General features: G+C 41.4%; 1 protein-coding gene across 1 annotated transcript; it reads left to right on the forward strand.

Annotated features, from left to right (window-relative positions):
* Window positions 1–248: 248 nt before the first annotated feature.
* UBA2 (ubiquitin like modifier activating enzyme 2) lies at window positions 249–17,968 on the forward strand. Its single transcript, XM_017826941.1, has 17 exons — window positions 249–403; window positions 3,596–3,679; window positions 3,946–4,016; window positions 5,135–5,199; window positions 5,676–5,776; window positions 5,922–6,043; window positions 6,717–6,784; window positions 9,529–9,650; window positions 10,415–10,514; window positions 11,066–11,226; window positions 11,866–11,959; window positions 12,057–12,169; window positions 12,637–12,792; window positions 13,332–13,428; window positions 13,974–14,079; window positions 14,861–14,997; window positions 16,650–17,968. Exons 1-17 carry the CDS (start codon window positions 260–262, stop codon window positions 16,937–16,939), a joined length of 2,031 nt encoding a protein of 676 aa, XP_017682430.1. The 5' UTR covers window positions 249–259; the 3' UTR covers window positions 16,940–17,968.
* The last annotated feature ends 5,566 nt before the right edge of the window (window positions 17,969–23,534 follow it).

The following is a 23,534-nucleotide window of genomic DNA, read 5'->3' on the forward strand; positions in this document are numbered from 1 at the left end:
AGTAAAGCTCTCGTGTTGCCCGGGAGCGCTGCCGTGGGTGCTCCCGCTCTGTCCCGGCCGTGCCGGTCCCCGGGTGCCCAGCGCGGAGTTCGGGGCCGGGCGCGGGGCGGTTCCCGGCGGGAGCGGGACTCGAACCTGGGGCGCCCGCCCCACTCTCCCGCGCGGTCCTCCGGGCCGGCAGGGGGCGCGGCGGGGCGCGGGCGGCGCTCCGCCCCGCGCGGGCCGTGAGGAGGCGCGCGGAGCCGCCGCCGTGTCCGTCATGGCGGCGCCGCTGTCGGGGCCGCTGCGCCTCGAGCTGGCCCAGGCCGTGTCCCAGGCGCGGGTGCTCGTGGTGGGCGCGGGCGGCATCGGCTGCGAGCTGCTCAAGAACCTGGTGCTCACCGGCTTCAGCAACATCTACGTGGTGCGCGGCGGGCGGGGGCCGGGGCCGGGGCGGGCGGGCCGAGCCCGTGGGGGCGCTCGGTGGGGGCGCGGGGCCGGCGCGGCCGCTCCCGCCGCGCTGTGAGCGCGGGGCCGAACCGGACCCGCCCGGCCCGGCCCGACACGGCCCGGCCGCCGCGGCCCCGCCGGGCCGGGGGCGCCACAAAGGGCCGCGGCCTGCGCGCCATCGCCGCCCTCGGCCCCGCCGCGGCCGCTGCGCCGCCTCCCCCGGCACGGCACGGCACGGCACGGCCACCCCCGGGAGCCGGCCCGGACAGCGCCGGTGGAACCCCCCGGCACACCGCGCTGCCCGCCTCTGCTGCCCGGCCGTGTCAGGAAAGGCCGGGCTTTGCCCGGTGCCGGCGTGCCGGGGGTGGTCGGGGGTGAACTGGAGCGAGGAAAACCCGCGGGGAGGGGAATTGTGTGTTCCGATACCGGGCTGTAGAACCGTCAGCGCTGGGATCCGCTTACGGCGCGTCCCGCGGGCTCTTGCTTTCACTTTTGCTTCCAGATATTAATCTGAAAATGTGTGGGAAGGGCAGGTGTGTGTGTGGGGGGGGTGATGGAAACGGGATAGAGAGAAATGCTGTCGGCAGAACTTCGGTTACCCGGTGTCCAAACCTGTATCGATTCCTTACTGAAATGAGGAACAGCGCATGGTTTCAAATCCAGCTGGAGCACAGTCTGTTCCCTTGAGTACCTTTGTCCTGCCGAGTGTGCCCAGGAGTCACACCTGGGAGTTTGGTGTGCCAGGCTGGAGGAGTTTGGGGTTGTGCTCAGACGGGCTGAGCAGAGCAGCTCGTACCTAGAACTGTATCAGCTCGTAGAACAACAGCTACTGGTTTGCCGTGTTATCTCTACAACTCAGACTTTCCCACTGAGATACGCTTAAAACACATTCTACAAGTTTAAAAAGTAGTTCCAGGTTGTCCCTTTTGTTTAGAGCCTTTCCAATTTGAACATTGTAGCAGGGAAATAAACTGTAGAAGAGAGGAAACCTGCATTTTCTGCAGTATTCCCCCTTTTTTCCCCACCTTACCAAGTCAGTTGTGTCCTCCTGCAGAACATTACAATAGAGTTTAATAGCTCCTGATTTTCCAGTTGTTCATTAGGCATAAATCTCCTGCTTATTGTTTCACTTATTATAATTTAGGTTCTGGTATTGTCTTTCAAGGCTGACTTGGTTGAACTCCATTAACTTAAATACATGTTGGATCAGAGCTGTCTTCATTTAACAATATCACTGGCAGTGTTTCATGCAGGACAGTAACAGTTTATTAACATAAGGAATGGGTGGGTAGAAGACAAGGTGAGAGCAAAAAAATAATAATTATGCAAAGAGGAAATTTGCTATCGGGGGAATAAGTTGCTTTTGTCAATATTTGTGATATTGTTGAGGGTTTTCCTTGGTTGTTAAATACTAACAAACCTGAACACTTGAAAATACTTTATATTTTTATAAGTAAGTTGTGATTTTTTTAAAAAAAAATACTAAAAAAAATTGGTAGTTTTGAATACCAGACAACTCACAAATATGTGACTTAAATATACTGTGTTGAAAGGCTGTTCTCCTCAGGAATGGAGAACAAAATCAAGTTACTCAATATCCAGGTCTGAATTAAGAACATGATATATATTCTTAAGAAGTTCTGATGCCTTTTCTTCCAGCTGACTAAAATGGTAGCGGTGTAGAAGTTGTTTAATAGGTGAACTGTTAAATTCTGATCATTTTGAGCTGGACTGGAGCTTCTGTTGAGGTCTAATGGTCAAGTTTTATCTCTGGAGAAAACCTTCCTTTGCCTCCCTTACCCTGGTTTTGCTGTTTGCAGTGGTATTTTGTGTCCCTTTGTCCTCATCCCCAGTTAAAATACTCAAAGTTTTCTGGGTAGTGGAAGTTTTAACAGAGTTTTGCCCTTAACTGTTTTCCCTTGAGGTTCTTGGTCTTTTTGGCTTTGGACTAAACAAGTTTTCTTACTGTGTCTCAGGAGAAAGAAAGGAGGTAGAAATGTGTTTTCATGCAAATACCATTTTCATTAATAGATACAAGGCCATGGGTAGTTACTCTGATACTGTGGGTGATAAAGGTTAACAGTCTCTGCTTTATAATACATTTCTAAGGCATTGTATCTTTTCTGTTTGCTCTATATTCACAAGTGCTTATATTTAGTGTTTCAATAAAACTCTTGAGCTATTGCAGTTCTTAGTATATTAAAGCTTAGTCCTTAAATTAAAGATATTCCCTTCAGAAAACAGGAATTTTAATCTTGGAGTTTGGATCTTGCATGCAAAGGATGTTCCATAAGTGTTTTTTTCATAATTCATAAAATGAGAAGTGTATGAGAACACCCTCAGTGTCATGTTTACCCTTCACACTGCACTGTCAGGCTGAGAGGAGTGAAAGTGTTGCTGTGTTGAGTTTGTCACCATTATCTGTGGGAACTGTGAGAAACATCTCTGATACTCAGAAAAACTGTCCCTCCTCCTGGTTACAAATGTTAAGGACAGGAGAGGACTTCTAAAAAGAGTCACTGATCAGAGAAACTGTTTAATTAGAGGAAAAGTAGTAACAAAGCTAGGAATAAATGTCAGAGTTCTAGTTAAATCTTAATTCTGGTGGTGGGGGTTAAAGACATTTGAATTTTTGCTGTTCCTGTGCATATATTAATAAATAGGAACAAGGCTTTTAGGGGAATTGCAGACATGGCATCCTTTGAGGTTGTACACCACAGGTGTTCTGTGCTGTATGTTTTTAGACCCCTTGATTGTGTGATTGGATATTTTTATTTTGTAAGCAAACTTCATTATTTTTTAACATGCACTTGGGCAGTTAGTCCTGTGACAACCAGTAAAACTCGTGCCCTGCAGTGTGTGTGTAAGATGGTGATGCAGCCCTTGGTTCAGTGATTCAGTTGCTCAAAGCCATGTTCATTTGTAAACTGGTTGGTTTGGAGCAGCCTTTCCTGCACCTTGGGGAAGCCCAGAGCAGTGTTCAGGGTGGGATTCCCGAAGGTAATGAGGTGATCACTTGTGCCTGTCCAGTTGCTCTAGTGTGACACCTGAAAAGGGGTCTGTGCAGTTTCTGCATTTTGGTCAGTCACCTTTCCTTCAAACCCTGTTCCTGATTTTGTTCCTTCTGTTTCCGTGGAAGTGAAATGCCTCTCTTGTTTGTTCGTAGATTGATTTGGATACTATTGATGTCAGCAATCTCAACAGGCAGTTTCTGTTTCAAAAGAAACATGTTGGAAGATCAAAATCACAGGTGAGGAAAAAGTCAAAGCTCAAGTCTTCTTGCTCAGTATTATTTTATGGATAGTGTTAGAAACATGTCCCAGTGTAGTTTCTGCTGTGCAGAGGTAAGTGTTGGTTGGTTATCATGGCTATCCACAGCATTTCATTATAAAAGTATTTAAATCTCTTAGGGTAGCCAACTTACTCGATACTCAACTGGTATCAAGTCTGTCTTTAGAAGGAAGGAAGAAATAATAAGTGTTTTTTTTGTTTTCTTTTTTTTTGTTTTGTTTCTAGGTTGCCAAGGAAAGCGTGTTACAGTTTTGTCCAGAAGCTAATATTATAGCTTACCATGATAGCATCATGAAGTATGTTTGGTTTTAAGCTCTAATTCCATGTTTTGATTTGCAAGTACTGTGTTATTTAAATGCTACAGTGGTGTGCTTTAAGGTATTTTACAAAGCTTCCTCAGTAAGGAGAAATAGCTGTAAATGTGAGCCTGCCACACACCTGAGTGTGGATTTTGCATGAGTTTTAAGCTCTGGTAGTAAGCTGTAGTCATTTGCTTGTGTCTGTTTTTCATTTTATTAGCAACATTTGCCATATAAGAGTCCACACTGTAAGAATGCCCTGATGTCTTGAGCAATAATTAAATTAAAAGAAATGCAAATGTTGAGTCTGCAATTAAAAAAATTAAGTCCTTTTCGTGTGTGTGTAGGTAACTGTTGTTTATATATGCCCCAAACTGTTAAAATTTAGTCTTTGTGAGCTGCAATCAGTGAATAGAGTACAAGAATATGTAGATTTTCATCAGCTGTTTCCCATGTTTTAATTTCTATTTGTCTAGTTTCTAAAAAATGGATATTCTGTAACACAGAGGTTTGAACTCTGATGTTACAGTTAGCCAGAAACACTGACTCACTGCATCCTTCCCCTGAAACAGTAAAACTGTTAATGCTGTTTCCTCTTTACTGTCCCTTCTTTTCCACCTTCTTCTTTAAATCAGAGAAATGCAGTGTAAAGACACTGAAGTGTCAGGATTTCAAATCTCAGTCTTGGCTCCTGGAGGCACAGTCAGAGCCGTGGAGCTATCTCAGTGTAATGAATTATCCACAGTCTGATGAGCTGTGGTAATTACAGTGTGCATGTTTTAGCCACAGCTGATGGTTTTTAAGGTCAGTTACCACAGCTCAGCCAATTTACTCATTAGGTCAGAGTAGTTTAATCACTTTTCCTTGTCTGCCCGTTTCATTGGTCAAATTAGTACTAATTGCAGTAGCTTCCTTCCAGCAGCATAAAATTCAGGCTGTCACCCAGCTTTAAAAGGGGCAGGAGACAAATGGGGCAGTTAAAGCCTAGCTAAATTTGTAATACATGTAATTTATCACATGGACATCAGTCCAGCCTTTGCATGTGCAGAGTTTCTGTTGTGGGTAATGCCCCAAGTTTGCTGTGCCATTTCAAGTGCTGTTTTTCTCTCCCTCAGCCCTGACTATAACGTTGAGTTCTTCCGCCAGTTCACCTTGGTTATGAATGCTCTGGATAACAGAGGTGAAGTTTGCACTGTGCTTTATACTGGGAGATGTTGGTGTTCTTAGAAACACAACTGCAACTGTTCCTCTCTTGGGTTCAGTCACAAGTATCCTCTTAACCCACCTGTAGTTGGGCTGAGCCTTGTGTGCTTTGCTGGCAACTTGAAGGGCACTTAGTGCTCCTACAGGTGCTTTGAAAATAAACATGATCTGCTACATTGCTGCTTTCTGGAACTGATAAGTGTTGTGGGTGCACACGTAGCCTTGTGGGTACATATGTAGCTTTATTCAGTTGAGTTGCTGTGTTTAATAATGTAAATATATCTTGTCTTAATGGGAAAACAGACTTTGTGAAAATGTTGTAGCGCTCTGTAATGAAACAAGGCAGATTAAGGATCAATGTTTGCATAGAAAACTAGGTTGAATTTGGAGAAGTGAAACTTTTTTTTTCCCCTAATTATTCACTTTTTTTCTTTAAAAACTCTTGATTTGCAGCTGCCCGTAACCACGTGAACAGGATGTGTCTGGCTGCTGATATTCCTCTTATAGAGAGTGGAACTGCAGGCTACCTTGGACAAGTAACAGTTATCAAAAAGGTTAGCTTGTGTGTTACTCTTGTCACTGCTATTTTGGACAACAGGGAGTTGGCTGTTTAGAGATAGAGTTACAGTTCATCTGTTAATAGCTTACACTATCAGCAGCCTGCTCAGTGTGACAAGTAAATACTTCATTTTTCCCCAGGGAGTGACAGAATGTTATGAATGTCAGCCTAAACCAACTCAGAAGACTTTTCCAGGCTGCACAATCCGAAATACGCCCTCAGAACCCATCCACTGCATTGTGTGGGCTAAGTATTTGTTCAAGTAAGTGATTTTTTTTAAGAAGAAGAAGAAAAAAGGTACTGTGGTTCATTCTTCTGGTTTCTAAACCTACAGACAGAGACATAAAATGGACACACTTTTTTTAAATAAATTGTAATGGATTTTAGATTAATTTTACATTATAAACTTTAAATTTAAATTATAGTGAAAACCTCCAGTTCCTTGACCTGGTTTTTGGGGTGGTTATTTTTTTTCTTTTAATATAAAGATGGAAGGTCAATTAGACCTTGTTTTAATATCACAAAAAGTAATGGCAGAGTAGTTTGGCACAGCAGTGTAGGTTGAGGTTACTTTATTTTTCATCTTAGTGTGGAGTTGAGCACATTTTTCAGTTTAGTGCATGTACTAACAAGTGTAAAGTTTGTTGGAATCTTGGATATCCCACAGGTTCTAAAAATGCCTTCAGTACTGCAGTCTAAATATAAAGCTGGGTGAATTATTGAGTGAACTCTTTTGCTAAATTCATTTTTGTATTGAGCATTTTGTGTTGTCAGTATTAAGTCCACGTGTGATGAATCCCAAAAGTTTAAAAAGCAATATATGAAGTCTGACAGCAAGAATCCTCAAGTGGATATATATTCATTAGCAAATACTTCAGTCTTTAACCAGTGTGCTGAAATTCTAGTGTTGTGTTGTTGTTCTTGATATTCTATAGCCAGTTGTTTGGAGAAGAAGATGCTGATCAAGAAGTCTCCCCTGACAGAGCTGACCCTGAAGCTGCCTGTGAGTGTGATATAAGCTGGTATCTTACCCCGTTACTGAAGTGTTCTATTTCAGAGATTATGACTTATTTCTCTACATTTCTTCAGATTAGAGTTCAGCTCCATTTTCTTTTAAGAGGATTCTATTTCCTGTACCCTTGGACAACAAGAGTTTGGGGAGTGTTAGCTGTAGTCTCCCTTACAGACTGTGATCTACACTGTGCATAATTCACTTCTCTCCTTTTGCCTCTTATTAGATCTTTGAAACAATTTCAGTTTGTGTTAGGTAAGTCAATCTGTGGTGCCTACCAGAGGTTTTTTTCAGGAGGAATGTGTAAAAAATACTCTTCGAAGTGACAATAGTTTAATAGCTTCACCTGTCAGAACTGCAGCCCTTGTGGGCAGCCTGAAACATTACTGAATGGTCCCTTCAGAGCAGGGTGTGCAGTGGGTCACTGTGCTCAGAGAGAGCAGCTGTGAGGAACACAGTCAGTGCACTCACTATTCCTAAAGTTCCAGTTCCACATCCAGGTGTAAGATATGAGAGAGATAATAGGTTTGTGTATGTTTGGAGTCTCCTGCTCCCTCTGCAGCAGATGGTTTTCCCCATGTGCCCAGGAACTTAAAGTGAAAAGTGAGCTTGAAGTGCAAATGAAACATCACTGATCTTCGCAGGGTGACCTTTTTTCCCTTACATATTTGGAAGTGATGGAGCCTTTCCTTCCCTGCATCTGGAGAGCTTTTCTTCTGGACACAGGACTGAGTGATATTTGTAGTCATTGCTTTTTCCATTCTTAGCTGAGGGATTGCAAGGAATTACAGGGATTGTTTGAGCTCTTCTAGCCTTCAACACTTCAGCATTAATCTACGTGAAGAATATGCCCATTTTGAGTGATGTTTTTGTAGCTGTTCAGTATTTTTCTGTAAGGACAGTAATCATAGTTACTGTGAGGTGGATAAGCATCATTGTTGGTTGCTTCTTTTGGATCCTATGATAGATAAATGGACTTTTGGAGGGGAAGCTTAGAGGATCTCTGACTCTTCAAATTCTTTGAACATCAGATAGGGATCACTGGACAGGTTGTTCCTATAGGAAGTGCAGAACGAAATAGGTGAGTCTTAAAAAGAGTGGCATATAAAATAACTTATAACACTGGCTGCTGGAGGACTTGAAAGGTAGCAGACACAATGCCACTTACTTCAGCAGAGATAGCAGGGCAGCTCCAGGAGGTGTGATGGCAGCCTCGTGTCTGCAGTGGTGCTGCCGTGGTCGCACAAGGGGAGGAGAACCACACAAAAAGCAAAACTCACAGCCTGAGACAAGAACAGTTTAACAATGGAAACAAAAAAGATGTAATACTAATACCAATGATAGTAATAATTGGAATGAAGAGAGTGAGGGGGGAATAAAACTGGAGACAAACCAGTGATGCAGCTGCTCAGCACCCGCTGACTGGTGAGTGCCCAGCCAGTGCCCAGCCCCTCACAGCCACCTCCCCCAGTTTGTGCTGAGCTCTGGAATATCCCTGTGGCCAGTTCAGCTCAGCTGTCCTGGCCCTGCTCCCTCCCATCTTCCTGTGCTCCTGCTCCCTGGCAGAGCGTGGGAAACTGGAAAGTCCTTGACTCAGAGTAACCTCCTGGCAACAACTGAAGCAGCCTGTGATCAACATTATTACTTGAATCCAAAACACAGCACTGGACCAGCTACTAGAAAGAAAATTAACTCTATCCCAACCAAAGCCAGGACAGTCAGGGAAGAGTCAATGCAACCTTTGTAAAGGGAAGTCGTGCCTTGCACGGCTCTGGGGGTCATTTGAAGGGACCAGCAGAGGAGGAGCAGAAACCAAGAAACCTGGGGAGGAGCAGATCTGTTTGGTTTAACCATTCTGAACATGCAGGGGCCAGACTCAAAAACTCAGGTTGTGAGGAACCTGAGGGATATAGGCACCCAAGGGGAGAAAAAAGGGTGAAGATCCTGAACTGCTTGAATGCTAGAGATAAATGGTGATTAGAGGAGTGTCCCAAGGGAGATGTGTGCAGTTCAGCATCAATGATTAAGCAAAGTCACCCAGAATAATAAAGATGAGGAGTAACTGCAAAAAGTAGTAGAAAGGTTCACAATACAGAATGACTGAGCAACGAGACATGAAGCAGATAAATATGAAATAATGCAAATAAAGCACTGGTGAAAGGGGGAAGCATTCACAAATTTGCATCTAAAGTGATGGTCTCTGAGTTGATTTTTCTCATTCAGTCAAGATGTTAATAGATAGTTTTATGAAAACATCAACATGCTGCTTATTAGAGATCATGATGGCAATTGTTGCATGTGACTGGGAAAGAAAGAAATTATTAGCATCTGTATATGGAATTTTTTTGTAAAAGAATAACCAGAGATAGGAAGCTGACTTTTTTTTCTCAAGTCCTAACCAAGCTAAGACTCTTGGGCTAGGAAAAGACTCCTAAAAGGGAGTGGTTAGATATTTATGAAATCCCAACACTGTGTGGAGAAAATTAATGGGAAACAATTTTTCCTTGTTTCTGCCAATGAAGGAATTGGGTGTCATCAAGTTAAATCAGTGGGTTGCAGAGGTAAACAGGAGCAGGCACTCTCTGTCTCATTCAGCTTTTGTTGGGTGCCCTAAAGCCAATTTATGGTTCCTGCATAACTTTGATTATTGACTTGGGAAATATTTGGATGGGCTTTTCCTTTTTTTTTTTTTTAATTATTTTTAATTAAAATATTGCTTATCACTTCATTAATAGGGGAACCAGCAGAAGCAGAAGCCAGAGCACTAGCATCCAATGAAGATGGTGAGATTAAACGTGTTTCAACTAAGGAGTGGGCTAAATCAACTGGATACGATCCAGTTAAACTTTTTACTAAGGTATCTTCTTTATCCCAGATAAATGTCTTTATTTGAAGTGTATGAGGTGCTTTAAAGTCAAGTCAAAACCCAGCTTAGACACTTAATGCTCTCCATCAATTCTGTGATATTTTGCCGTCATGTTGGTCTCTTGCAACATTTGCTCATTTTTTGGCATTCCATGTGCATCAGTACAGGTGGCTTCAGCAGCTTGGCCATACTGTAGAGAAAAACCCATTTGAATTGCTTTTAACATGAAAAAGTGTGTTTGACTTCTCTAAGATGTCACTGGGCATAATGGGAACCAATGTGAGGGCCTAAAAGCCATCAGTCATCTTCTGTGTATAATCAGGCTCTGGCATAAGAAAACAGGAATTGGTTAAGGAGTTTTTGTTCTAAATAGTTACTGAAAGTGGATAAATACAGAAAATGAGTTCATAGATAGTAATAACTTTCCTTTGGAAAGCCACTGGCATGTAGGTAAGAGTGTCTCAGTGATGGCTTCAGTAGGCACATGAACCCCCTGTTTGGACTGTTGTTTCTTGATTTTCACTTTAGTCCTCCCCAGATTAATCAGAGCTGTGTCTGCTCAATGCAGTGAGTGTTAGAAAGTGGGGGATGAGAAGTTTTTAGAATCTAGTTTTATGTAGTTGAAAATATTTTCAAGGAGAAAATCTAAACCTCATAAATCTAATCCTGACTTTCCGGTTTCACAGCAGATGTAAAAATAAAGTGTGTCTTTTTTTTCCCCCCCTTTAATTTAATTTTGTTTTCATGTTTCCTAGCTTTTCAAAGATGACATTAGATATCTGCTGACAATGGATAAGCTGTGGAGGAAAAGAAAGCCTCCAGTGCCACTGGACTGGGCTGAGGTACAAAAGCAAGGTAACTGTCCCTCCTCCTGCTGTGTATTTTTAAGTTTTAACTGCTATTTTTTAATGCACTTCTGTGATATGTACATTTTTTTTTTTTACTGTCACAGTTGAGTACTGATAAAGAACATATTAATTCTTTGCAATTCCTGAAGATTTCAAATTTTTCTCTGTACAGAAAACGTTTTTCTAAGACTGTTTTGCAGTCATTACTTCAGATACTCAGTATTGGCTGGAGAAAATACACATTTAACAAAGTTACATGTCAGCTTATTCTAGGCCACCTTACCATAAGCACTGATAGATTTATCTCTGAAGGCTGAGGTTTGTTGGAAGTTTACATTTGCTGTAATTTGTGCATGCCTGGGTGACTGATACAATAGCTGCTGTTGCAATTTTAAATGCAGATTTGTTGTAAAATGTTGGGGCTGCTGTAAGTTAAGGATACTGTTCTTCAATTTAGAAAATATTTAATTTTGCTGAAATTGGAAAATTATTTGAGAGAAGTACTGTGGAATTTATAAATATTGCTGATCTTATTTATTTTTCTTTTTTTTCCCAAAGAGCAAAACGTATCTGACCAACAAAATGAATCCTCTGCAGTGTTGAAGGATCAGCAGGTTCTCAATGTCAGGAGCTATGCAGACCTGTTCTCAAAGAGTGTTAAAACCCTGAGTCTTCACCTGGCTGAGAAGGCTGGTGGAGAAGCACTTATATGGGATAAAGTTAGTTTGCCATATATAAACTCTATAAAATCTCTACATATGTCGCACAAATGAGTTGGGCTCATTGTTTCATTCCAAAATAATCCTACTTAGAACAAAAGCGTTTCCTCACTGAAAGCACTTTCCAGATAAACAGATATATTCTTTAAACACTCTGTATTTTGTAACTCACTGAGGGTAAGGATTGACTGTTGTGATGTAAAATAACTTTGGCATAAAAAAAAGAGTTTGTAAATATGGGGGGGCAAAGTAGTCAAATATTATTACAACAGATAGTAAAAATACTTCTTTCTGAAACACCCAATGTTTCAAACTGTTTGCTTCAGTGTTGAAAATGCTTAAAACATTGTAAGATTTAGGATTTAGCCTTTTTTTTAACATACAAGACATTTTATTAGTTCTAATAGTCTAATTTTCTATTAAAATGTGTGTGTTTTGAATTGTACATAGTCTTTAAAGTATTACTGCTCTGTCTAAGCACACCATCTGAAAGGGGAAATATGTTGATTTTGAACTGGAGTAGTGTACAGACTTTTTTTAAAGCTTTCTGGTTTTTAAGGTTTTAGGAACCATGTGTTGCAAAATCCTATTTCCAAGGAATATTCTGATTTTTAAATGCTTTTTGCATTAACTTGTTAGGATGACCCTTCTTCCATGGATTTTGTCACTTCTGCTGCGAACCTCAGGATGCATGTTTTTGGAATGAATATGAAGAGCAGATTTGATATCAAGTGTAAGGATAAAATATAGCATTGTTTTATTTAAGTAATCACTTATACTTCTTGTTTTCATTTGCTGTTAAAATCTGCATACTCTTGCTTATTTTGCAGCAATGGCAGGAAACATTATCCCAGCTATAGCTACTACTAATGCAGTAATAGCTGGTCTGATAGTGCTGGAGGGTTTGAAGATCTTATCAGGAAAAATAGACCAGTGTAGAACGGTAAGTGGGAAAAGGAGATTTTCCTTTCTTGTTATTTACTATTTCTTGAAAAGTTACATTTAACATTTTTTTACTCATATGTGGCTTCACTGTCTCTCACTTGTTGCTTCAGTAGATTCTGGAGGTGCTGAGAACTTTCAGTCACAATGTAAAGAGAAGTGCAGGTGTCAAGGCTCATTAAATTGCTGTGGTTTGCTGAGGATTTGGTGCTGGGTAGGAGAGGGAAGCAGAGTGCCCTCAGTTGGATGTGGCTGTTCCGTGTTGCAGATGTTTGGCACAGCTGCTCAGTCGGCTCAGGGGTCAGTGAGGACTGGCTGGGACAGGACTTTCTCCTGCTAAGCAGGAATGTCAGAGAGGAGCAGGGAACACACACTCTGTGAGACTAAGAGAAGAAATCTGGAGCAAAGCAGATTTTATACATGCTGTTACTTACAGAATAACTTGTTTTCTTCTGTTTTGTCCTCAAGATTTTTCTGAACAAGCAGCCGAATCCCAGGAAGAAGCTGTTGGTTCCTTGTGCTTTGGATCCACCAAACCCTAACTGTTATGTGTGTGCAAGTAAGCCAGAGGTGACTGTGAAGCTGAACGTGCACAAAGTGACTGTGTTAACACTCCAGGATAAGGTAAATCCCGAGTCAGAGATACAGCTTTCATTGTGATCCTAATACTGTACATTTTTAAAGGTAGGCTTTTGTTCATTGTGCTTTGACTGAGCATCACCTGCTTATATTTACATTTCTCTCAGCTTCAAGAAGAGCTGGATTAACCAAGATGTTTCTTGCCCATGTGTGTTCTGTGTCTTGTGAAGGAATGTTTGCATTTGGTAATTTTTTGATGGTTTTAAAGCCTATTCATATCTGACAACAACAAACTAAATTTATATTGCAGTCGAATAGTTCAGTAGCCACATTGCAGTTGTGTAGTCACAATTGATTTGTAATTCTGTCGTTTTATGAAGTATTCTAAAAACTTTCCAGCATATCTGAACCTGGAGATACCAGACATCAAAAATATAATCATTTTGTTTGTGGAAGTGGAAAAAAAAGAAAAACATAGGCTTTCAGTAGATGCCAGGATAATAAAATCAACATAATTCAAGGTTCTGTTTTTATAAGTGTGTTGAAGTCAGATATTGATTAAATAATCATATTTGTATTTTCAGATACTGAAAGAGAAATTTGCTATGGTAGCACCAGATGTAGAAATAGATGATGGAAAGGGAACTATCCTTATCTCTTCAGAAGAAGGAGAAACAGAAGGTATGAGTACTGAAGGGTTTTAGATAAGAGTAGACAAAACCTTGGAAGAAACCATACAAAATATGTGCATAGCAGAAGTTGCAGTGTTCATCCTGTAGGCTGGTATTTGAAGAGAACTGGATTTGCAAGTGTTTTGAGTGGCCTGAGAACAGGCAGTGGTATTGTGTGCAGGCCTGCATGTCCAGCTTTCCTGCAGGAAGTACTTCCAGGATTCCTCTCCAAAATAGGTACCTGTTTGCAAGCCCCCTTCATTTTGTGGTTCTTAAAGGGTGGTCTGTTTATGATGCTTGTAGGCACTACTGAAGTACAGATATCATCTCCAAAATGTTCCTAAATGTAATTGCGAAGAGCTTGAACCAGGGGTAAATAAGTCAACATAAGTAGTTTTAACTCCTAACAGGCTTAAAAGTCAGCTTTTACTTTAAATATAGCTCATAAATGTTTTTACATAAACCTTCTGGAGTATTCCTTTCATCATATTGATTCAGGTGTAAAGGATCTTTATATAATAGCTGTAAACACTGCAGGTTTTATTGTTTTTGTAGCAAATAACCACAGGAAATTATCAGACTTTGCAATTCGAAATGGAACTCGACTACAGGCAGATGATTTCCTGCAGGACTACACTCTGTTAATCAATGTGCTTCACAGGTAAGACTCTGAAATAATGATTTGGGATGTGTGTATGTAGAACAGTTCCACAGGGGTTTTCCACTCAGAATTTTAAAATACATGAACAAAGTTCCAAGACTAAGCTGCTGAAAGCAAATGTAGAGGTAAAAGAGGAATTGTTATTTTTTTTTTTATGAAATTATAGAGTTTAAGGCTTTTTGTTTGGTTTTGTTTTGGGTAGTTTTTTGTTGTGGTTTTGGTTTTTTACAACAGCATCAGAGAGGTTTCTTTGAATAATTTGTCATTGCACAACATAAAAACACAGTGCAAAACCAAATATACTTTTGGGGAAAAAACTAGCAAGAAACTGCCATTTGAAATAAAACAAAATTTAAAAAGGAAAAAAACCTGAGGTAATAGATCCTCTACTTGACTACCTGTGTTGAGAAGTCACTTTGAAATAACTGGTGAGTGTATTTAACCCTGGATAAGTAACAGACACGTTATAGACAGTAAATGAACACACTGCATGTTCAGGGAGAATAGGAGTGGGACATTAAGGAAGAAAGGTGAGCTCAGGTAATGATTTTTCTGCCTCCTGAGCATGTTAAAGCCTGGCCCTGGGTGGAACAGTGTTTATGAATGGACAAAGCATAGATTACAAAGGAGGACTGACCAGCTTTGCCTCTTTTTCGATGTGTTTTTCTCCTTTTGTCGTAGTTGCAGGGTGCTGTAATACTTGAATGATGTTTTCTTTGTGAAAAAGGCCGGGTTTTGTTTTCTCCTGGGTGTTCCAAAGCATCCTGTGTTTTTTCTGCAGTGAAGACCTAGAAAAAGATGTGGAATTTGAAGTTGTTGGTGATGCCCCTGAAAGAATTGGCCCTAAGCCATCGGAACCACCATCGAGGAACATCAGCAATGGGAGTGATGATGGAGCACAGCCCTCAACATCAACAGGTAAATAACAGGGCTTGGTATTCAATTAAACCAAATAGTCTTTCAACAGTGCAGTCCAATTAAAGTAGTTGTCTTCAGTTTTATGACTTAACTTTGCCAAAACAAAATAAAAGGCATTTAAGTTGCCTCTGTGTATAACTTGAGATATTAAATAGAAAAATGCACATTTACAGTTGTTACAAAATGCACAGAAGTTTACAGCAAATACACCTCGAAATTGTATTATTTACCTGGCAAGGGCCTGGTGGGGTGTCAGCTTAAATGCATCATTTGCACAGTGATTTAAATAAAGTTAGACCCTTCCTAACTCATGGTCACACTGCTGCTTGGCAAAAAAGAATCAACCAAATTTATCACTTTCTCCCTAAACAGAAAGGACTCTGCTCTCAGGAAGAAATACCATCACCTTCCTAATGTGGACTTTCTTTGAACACACTCAAAATAGCTTAACTTAAATGCACATGGAATGCTTAAGAAGTGGAGGCTAATGAACAGGAAATGTCACACTGTTTGACAGGGACAGTGTATGAATCCAAGGACTTGCTGTGGCAGATGTGAGTTAGGGATCCATAGTTCTGTTTACACTGTGGGATGCTGTTCCTTTGCCTGGCAGATTAAAGCAGACAAGTATGTAGTCACTTGCCTCCTGTTTCAGGGGAGACTAAATTTAAAGAACACTGCTAAAATTTATTTCAAATTATATTAAAAAATAACAAAAATAGCATAAAATTAGTTTTTACAGTGAATTTGTGCTTAAAAACAAACCAAATCCACTAGATGTCTTATAAGTTCACATTTGGTTCTATTTTGCCTTTTTATACTATCCATTGTTATCCTCTAGCTCTGTAAATCTGCTCACCCTTCCACTTCTCCCTTTCTTTGTGGGTTCTCTCTCATGGAGTGTGGCCTCTCCTGGGAGTTCTGCTGAGTGTGGATGGAGAGGAGAGGCTGCAGTACAGCTTGGGGTTTGGAAAAGTTCTTTTCTCAAAAACTGCTCCAAGCAGCATGGGGTTGTTCTGCTTTGTGCATGCAGAACAAGTTACAGAGTCACAGAACATGCTGGGTTGGAAGGGACCCACAAGGATCATCCAGTCCAACCCCTGGCCCTGCACAGGCCCAGCCCCAGGAGTCACCCCCTGTGCCCCAGAGGATCAGCCAAACCCTCCTGGAGCTCTGGCAGCCTTGGGGCCGTGCCCACTGCCCTGGGGAGCCTGGGCAGTGCCCAACCAGCCTCTGGGGGAAGAACCTTTGGCTGAGATCCAACCTGAGCCTGCCCTGACACAGCTCCAGCCATTCCCTGGCTGCTGTCCCTGGTCCCCCCAGAGCAGAGCTCAGTCCCTGCCCCTCCTCTGCCCCTGCCCAGGAATTGGAACTGCGGTGAGGTCCCCCCTCAGTCTCCTCTTCTGCATTTCCCTAATTCTTGGGTTATTGCAATATTTTCCATACCTTTGGTGAAGAAGGAATAACACTGTGAAAGCCATATTTTATAGTCACTTCAGGGAAATCGAAAACCCTCTTGCAGTCGAATAGCAAAGAACAGGGATAAAGAATGTTCCAAGGTGGATTTCTTGTATTAGAGACATGCTTATTGTTGTGTATGAAAATCAGTTGGAGGGCAGGCTGTCTTTGCAGTATCCATCTGTGTTTTGCAGCTCCAGATCAGGACGATGTGGTGATTGTTGACTCTGAAGATGAAGGTCCTTCAGGCAACGCCAATGATGAGGTGGAGAACAGGAGCCACAAGAGGAAACTGGGCCAGCAGTGTGAGTGTGGCGGGGCAAAGAGGGCTCGTACTGGGCAGGGCTCGGACCAGGATGACCTGATGATCGTGGATTCTGAGGATGAAGGTACTTCAGGCAACGCTGAGGAGGAGAACAGGAGCCACAAGAGGAAACTCGAAGAGAAGGGCTGCGAGTACGTCACCACCAAGAGCGTGTGCTGAGCTGGCAGAGCAGGAGCAAGAGCATTTGATTGAACACACAAATGCCCCTTGACAACATGATAATGTAATACTGTAACAGCATATGGTGTTGGGATGTGAAAAATGTCCAGAACTAGACTAATGTTAAGGCCTTGGTTCAAAGTGAACACCAAATCACGGGCTTAAATAATTTGTGTCTGCTTCTCTTGATGGTAAAGCTCTCATATCACTAGACTTGTCCAGAAATGTTTTCCATGTTAATTCCATATATTAAATGTAATAGAAACATAGTTTATAAATACTTACAGATAAGTATTTGCTTAATCATGGAAAAAGCATGTTATTTCTGTGTAAATACCTCTTAGGTATCATCCAACAGGGCAAAAACAACGTCCACTTGTTTAGTAAAATCTGATGCCCAGATTTGAAGCAACTAGACTTCTAGTTTTTCAGTGAGTACCTTTGAAGTTTCCCAGCAGTGGCCTGCCTGCACATTTACTTATCCCTTATTCCATGTTGTGAGGGCTTCACCTCCAGCATTCACACAGTCACAGATGCTTGAAGAAAAACATTTTTAGCCTAGTCCTAAACATTTTTCACACCCTGAACAAGTAAAGAAAAAAATTCAACAAAGCAAATTAGTGCCATGTTCTAACAGTGTTCTCAAACATCAGCTGGCACTGTGTACATTACTGTAAAACTGTTAATTTACTCCAGTTTTTCAGCTCGTACTGCCTGGTATGTCAATGTAAGAAGCAAATTTTTGTGTATTGTTACAGTTTCAGGTTATTTATATTTGATGTTTTGTAAACTCAGATACTACTACTATACTGTACATCTGATGGACCAAATAAATAACATCTGAAATACTTGCTATATTTGCTTGCACAGTCCAAGATTATGCTGACTTATGGGATTTTACAATGTATAGCCTTCAAAAATAACTGTATTATTTCCATTTTTCTAAACATAACCTAGTAGTACAGAACTTAAGCTTCACTTGTTTGAGGTGAAAGGGGAATTTTTTTAATAAAACTTTTGTGAATGTTTTTTTTTCTTGGACAATCAATTATTGGGCTGTTCAGCTGAAGCAGTTGCACCACCACACACATGCTTTCACCCCCCCCGCCTTCAGAAAGAAGAAAGCACTGATTTTTATACATCACATTTTGTGTGTAGGACAAAAGTGCAATGTTTTGAATCAATATCTTAAAACCTACTGCATTTGTGGGTGTTGGTAGGTCTCTAAACTATCAGTGTTGGTTCTTAGGATGCATTAATTGGCCATTTCTGTCATTGTACCAAAATTATCTTCCAGCTTCCAGGTAGTGAACCAAAACTGCTCCTATTCAGAGGTAAGTATGCAGAGTTGGCCTTGCAGAGCACAGCAACTGAGCAGCAAGATTTATTCTGTTACAGTTTGCAAGCTGAATGACTTTTAAACAACATTACAGAAGGCAAATGTAAAAACAAAAAAGGTTTTGGTTCCTGCATCTGGTTCTGACAGTCATCGCGTTGAATTGCCAGTGCAGTGCAGAACTGCTTCTACGAGGCAATTAATGTTTTATTTCTTGTTTTAGGCAGTAATAGTCATGCAGTGGCTTGTTTGGAGGCCTAATACTTCACTGTGCAATTAAATCCTTTTGAGTTGGTTGCTGCTTGGCTGGCATGAGCAAAGACTGAGAGGTAAAGCTGTAAATAAGGGGCATTACAGGAAGGCTTTTCAGTGCTACAATGAAAAACTTCTTGCCATAAACAGCTGAAACACTAGAATTTAATGTCTAATGACATCTTCCAAAAATTAGGGCTGGCATGTTTTGGTTTTAAGCTTGATTAAAAATAAAAGTATTGATTAAATTTAGCTTTCTAGCTTTTTAAAACTATTCTAACAGTAGAGGTTATAATTCTGGTAACACTACATTAGTTTTACTGAAGCTGAGAGTGTTCATGACTTGGCAGTGGTGTATGAGCTGAATCAAAATAACTCATCACTGACAGATTTGGGGGGGGTGAAAAACTGGGGGGGTTCTATTCAGTCTCACTGGTTTCTACTCCTTAAGTTATTAATTGTTCTTATGACACTGGTGAGAGGAAGTTTTAGAGAAGCATTAAGTCATTTTAACAATGTATCATCTTTTGGTTTGCAGCATGAAAGGAAAACTCACCTGCACAGGGGTGAATTCCCCTGGGGATATGTTCAGGAGATGTCGTGGTGCCCCTTGTGTCTGGGCAGGAAGGAGTTACATGGCCAGAAAATGCTCCAGATCCTCCTTTAACATGGAAAGGACTGATTTTTACTGAAATGCAAACTGCTGCTGTGCTCAGTGAAAAGCTGCTTTTCAGAACTGCTGGACTATGAGTGTCCTTAATTGGCTATTAGTCACCAGGACTGTGTTAATGTAGAATTTTCCAACCTGAATTGAAGACAAAATTATAAATTGAAGCATTTATTAAGCTTTCAAGTAATTAAAAAAACCCAACCAGTTTTCAACTGACAATTTTTCAACTCCTAATAGCAGTAACAGTCATATGGAAGGAAGTGTAGTTGGAAGGCACAAGATTTAAATGTTAAAATGGAGCAGAAACTCTTGCCAGTGCCTTGGTCTGGCACTTTAAAGTAGGTTCTATCTTCACTACCAATTTTTGAGCCCAGCTCATTAAATCAGTACAAATTGCTATTTGCAGTGATATAAATTGGCTCTTCTGTCCCCCAGAGTTCTCCTGTTGTTTGTTTATACTCATGCAAAATTCTGTAATACAGGTAAGGTTTTCTGGCTGCTTTTATAGCAACAATTAATTGTTGACACTTGAATTTTTTATTTCCTTAGTGAATTTGAGTGCCATGTATGGCCAAGACAGAGTGGAAGATGAGTGTAGTTGAGTGAAGCTGGGATTGTATCTACTTCTGTCTGCTGTTAGTTCAATATCCCTTTTCTGCAGTGGAGCATGGAAAGGAATATTGACCACTGATGACAGACAACAGTTAATTAGAGAGTCATTAAGCTGCTCTGACCTGGGGTGGAAGAATTCTCAAAGCATCTCAAGAGTCACCCTTATGAGGTGATAACCATTCAGGAGAAGGAACTTGGGGGCCCTGCTGACGCAGCCTTGTGCCAGCCCAGCTCCTAAAGAGCAACTGCACCGTGTAGACAACCATGTAATGTTTGTAGTACTTCTATGTGACATTTTAGTTGTACTTCAGGAAACCATTCTGTAGTTGAAGGACAGAGAGAGGTGCGGCCTCTCCACTCTGACAGCTGGGAGCAGATTGATGTGCCATTTCAAGTTCTGACCTTTACAACAATGTCCTCTTGCTAACCATTTATTAGAGCCCAGAAGATAAAATCAGGCTGTGTTCAGTCTGAAGATACCATTGACACCTGCTTCAAGCATTACTTCTATTGCCCCAAAATTTTAAATTTGGATTAGAAAACTGAATAAACACTGAATTAAGGGAAATAAATTTGGGGTTGTTCTGTTCCCGTGCCTATAGGTAGAGATATTTTTCCTCTCTACAAGGAGGAAGAGGCAATTCAATGCTTCGATTTGGAGGCCTTGATTCTTTAAGGGAGGAGTAGGATGAAGTAAATACATGTACTTGTAGATACAGCTTGGTGTCTGTGTTAAAAGAAGAAAATTGCTGGTCAGATACATGTGATCTTTGTCATCAGCATGTCCTTCACTCACACGAGGGAAAGGGAGAAGTCTGCAGTAGGATTTCCAAAAGAAAAGACACTTAGGGAATGGCTCTGCCAGTCCTTTCAGCTACACCCAAAGCTCCTTGCAAACGTTCCTTCCATCACTGCAACACCACAAGTGAGTGGCTGTAGATGAGAAGAGACAGACCCACAGAGCTCAGGCGGGTTTGGTGTGGTGCTCACACAGCTCTGGGGGTCTGTCTGCACATCCACAGGGGTTTAGATGTGCCTCTTGCACATCTAACCAGGGAGAACTGGAGGTAGCAGGAGTGCCCTGGGGGGAAAAGGATGGCAAAGACACCTGACTAGAGCTTGGGAAGCTGCTGGGAGCTGTGGAGATCACAAAGGGAATGGACAGAGAGAGGGCAGGTGGGCCTGGGAGTGAGTTAAAGTGGAAGGAACTTGGAGATGCTGTGAATAGTGGCTAAGGACTGGGATAAGTGCAGGGGAGAGCTCTGGGACACAGGGCTGATGGGACTGTGGCATTACTGGGGATTTGGAGAGCAGGTTATGAGCTGGAGAATGCAGAGGATACAGAATCCAGAGACCAGCCTTCATTAGTTATACTGCTTGGGGAACACCTCTATCCTCTGGCAAATTTGTTCATTATTTTCAGTGATATCTCTGTCATACCACATTACATGGAAAATACAATGAAAGATAAATGTATTTGGTGTTCTCAACAAAGCAATGTCCTCTTTCTTCTTGATCCTTCCCATCCCAGCTAAGTGTGCTGTGTTGCTGGGTCAGGAGGGCAGTGCTCGGAGCTGCCTCATCTCTTGAGTGGGGTACAAAGAGGCACAGCCAGTGAGGGGCTCGTGTCTGGCAGCCTGACCCTCATGCAGAGTTTCTATTCTTTATTTATTCTTTATTCTATATTCTAATGCTGTCTGATTTCTTTGCTGGATGATGGTTTGCAGTATTGTAATCGGGACTTTATCACATCAAGAGAAATTTCAGCTGTGTAGAGTCCCAGGTTTGCTTTATATTTCCAAGTCTCTGAAATAAGAAGCTGTATAACCTAAGACCTCCTTAAAAGTACTAAGTGGGTGCACTGCTAACAGAGCTGACCACCTAAATTATGGATTTATGCAAATGAATTGGCTGGTAACTGATTGCATTTGAATATCCAGCCACTATGTCCTGTGATTGTAAGGAAGTACGGCTGGGGTCATGTGCAGTCTCCAAAGGATGAGCCAATAAACTGCACTGGACAGAAGTGTTATTATCTGAAATATGTAAGAGAAGTGGAAGATGAAACTATAAAAGAAATCAGATACCTAAATGGTGTATTAATCTCAAGTGCCTGGACATATGTTGTCTGTCTGACCCGGCACGGTCACAAAGCGCCTGTTGTGACTGGAATTTTACAGGGTCTGTCCCGAGCTGTGTTTGTGCAGCACAGTGAATAGCTGCATTTGCAATGAATAAGAAGAATGTAAAAAATGTTAAATAGTGTTTTATTGCAGATTTAGAATGAGAAATGACCTGTAAGCCTGCAGAGTAGCGCTAGTCAGAAATACTTTAAATAGTTGTGCCTAGAGAAGGCAGCCATTCAAATACAATGTGTGCTGTCCACCAGAAGATGGTGCCCTAAAACACACTCTATAATTTCAATTTTTAGAAGCTGTGATCAACTGCAAATAAGAATTTTAAAAAACAGGTTAGAACAGAGTGATTTACAAACAAATCACCCAAGTCCAAATACAATGTTAATATCCCAACTTCATATTCCAAAATGTTTGCTTATATTTAAGGTTATCACAACACAAATTAACATACAGGATCCAAACAAGCAAAACAAAACAATAGAAACCCAATACAGCTACCGTTTCAGAGACAATCAAAACTTCAGTCTCCCATCCCAAAACAAAAACATTTCTTCATCATTTTTGCACGAATTTCACAAGGTTTTTTGGTGTTTTGTGTTCATTTGGTTTGGGGTTTTTTCATCAGGCTTAAAAGAAACCAGAGAAAAAGAATAATCATTAACATTCCTCACCAAGAAACCAATCCATTTTAAAACTGGAAAACCTTGTGGACATCAAGGTATAATTTCATTGATTTCTTACTGCTGGAGACAAAGAAGGAAATTGCAGAAAATCAGGCAGCATCCAGTTCAATAGGCAGCTTCCAATTGTTAAATTGATGAAGTGAGACAAAGAGTTCCCTCCTGCATTGTCAGTAAACCCAGGTCTGATAGAACACACATGGCAACACAAGGCAGTGGGATTTCTGCTGTTGTCTTCAAGAGGGCTGAGGTTTCCCCAGTGAGTTCTTACATTTACAGATTCCCTTCTTTGTTGGTAATAAACTGTTTGCAAGCAAGGAAGCAAAACCCCCAGCAGGTCTCCCTGCCTCTTGGCTTGGGCAGCGTTCCCTTGCAGGCCCTGGGAATTACCAGGAGCAGGAGTGTGCTGCCTGTGAGGCCCAGCCAGCTGATATTCACAGATCAATAACTCCACCTGGCTGCTTTGCTCCCTGTAAGTCTCAGACAATGGAGTTTATTTAACAGAAGCAGCTGGCTTTCCTTAAAATCTGATTTACACAAAATCAGGCACAAGGATTACCACACCAAACAGTGAAATGAAGTTCAGCTTTTAAAATACTCTGACAGCTCTTGTGCTCTTAGTTGCAAAGTATGAGTCTTCTTGCAGTATATACATTTTACTACTGGGTGTTACAATTAAGCAAGTATATTGAATATTAGGTGGGGGAAAAGCCAGGTCATAGAATAGAATCATAGAATCATAGAATCAGCTGGGTTGGAAGGGACCTCCGAGATCATCAAGTCCAACCCTTGATCCACTACCACTGCACTAAGTGCCACATCCAGTCTCCTTTTAAAAATCTCCAGGGACGGAGAATCCACTACTTCCCTGGTAATTATCCAGTGCTTTGGGTTTTCATCTACATAA

The sequence above is a fragment of the Lepidothrix coronata genome, unplaced genomic scaffold (genome assembly GCF_001604755.1).
Source record: "Lepidothrix coronata isolate B3197 unplaced genomic scaffold, Lepidothrix_coronata-1.0 Scaffold132, whole genome shotgun sequence".
Lineage (NCBI taxonomy): Eukaryota > Metazoa > Chordata > Aves > Passeriformes > Pipridae > Lepidothrix > Lepidothrix coronata.

What these genes read in the sequence shown, in the direction of transcription:
- UBA2 (XM_017826941.1), top strand. Translation starts at nt 260, where the DNA reads ATGGCGGCGCCGCTGTCGGGGCCGCTGCGCCTCGAGCTGGCCCAGGCC. An exon ending in GCTTCAGCAACATCTACGTG is followed by an intron (nt 404 to 3,595) that starts GTGCGCGGCGGG and finishes GTTTGTTCGTAG; the next exon opens with ATTGATTTGGATACTATTGA. An exon ending in AAATAGACCAGTGTAGAACG is followed by an intron (nt 12,170 to 12,636) that starts GTAAGTGGGAAA and finishes TTTGTCCTCAAG; the next exon opens with ATTTTTCTGAACAAGCAGCC.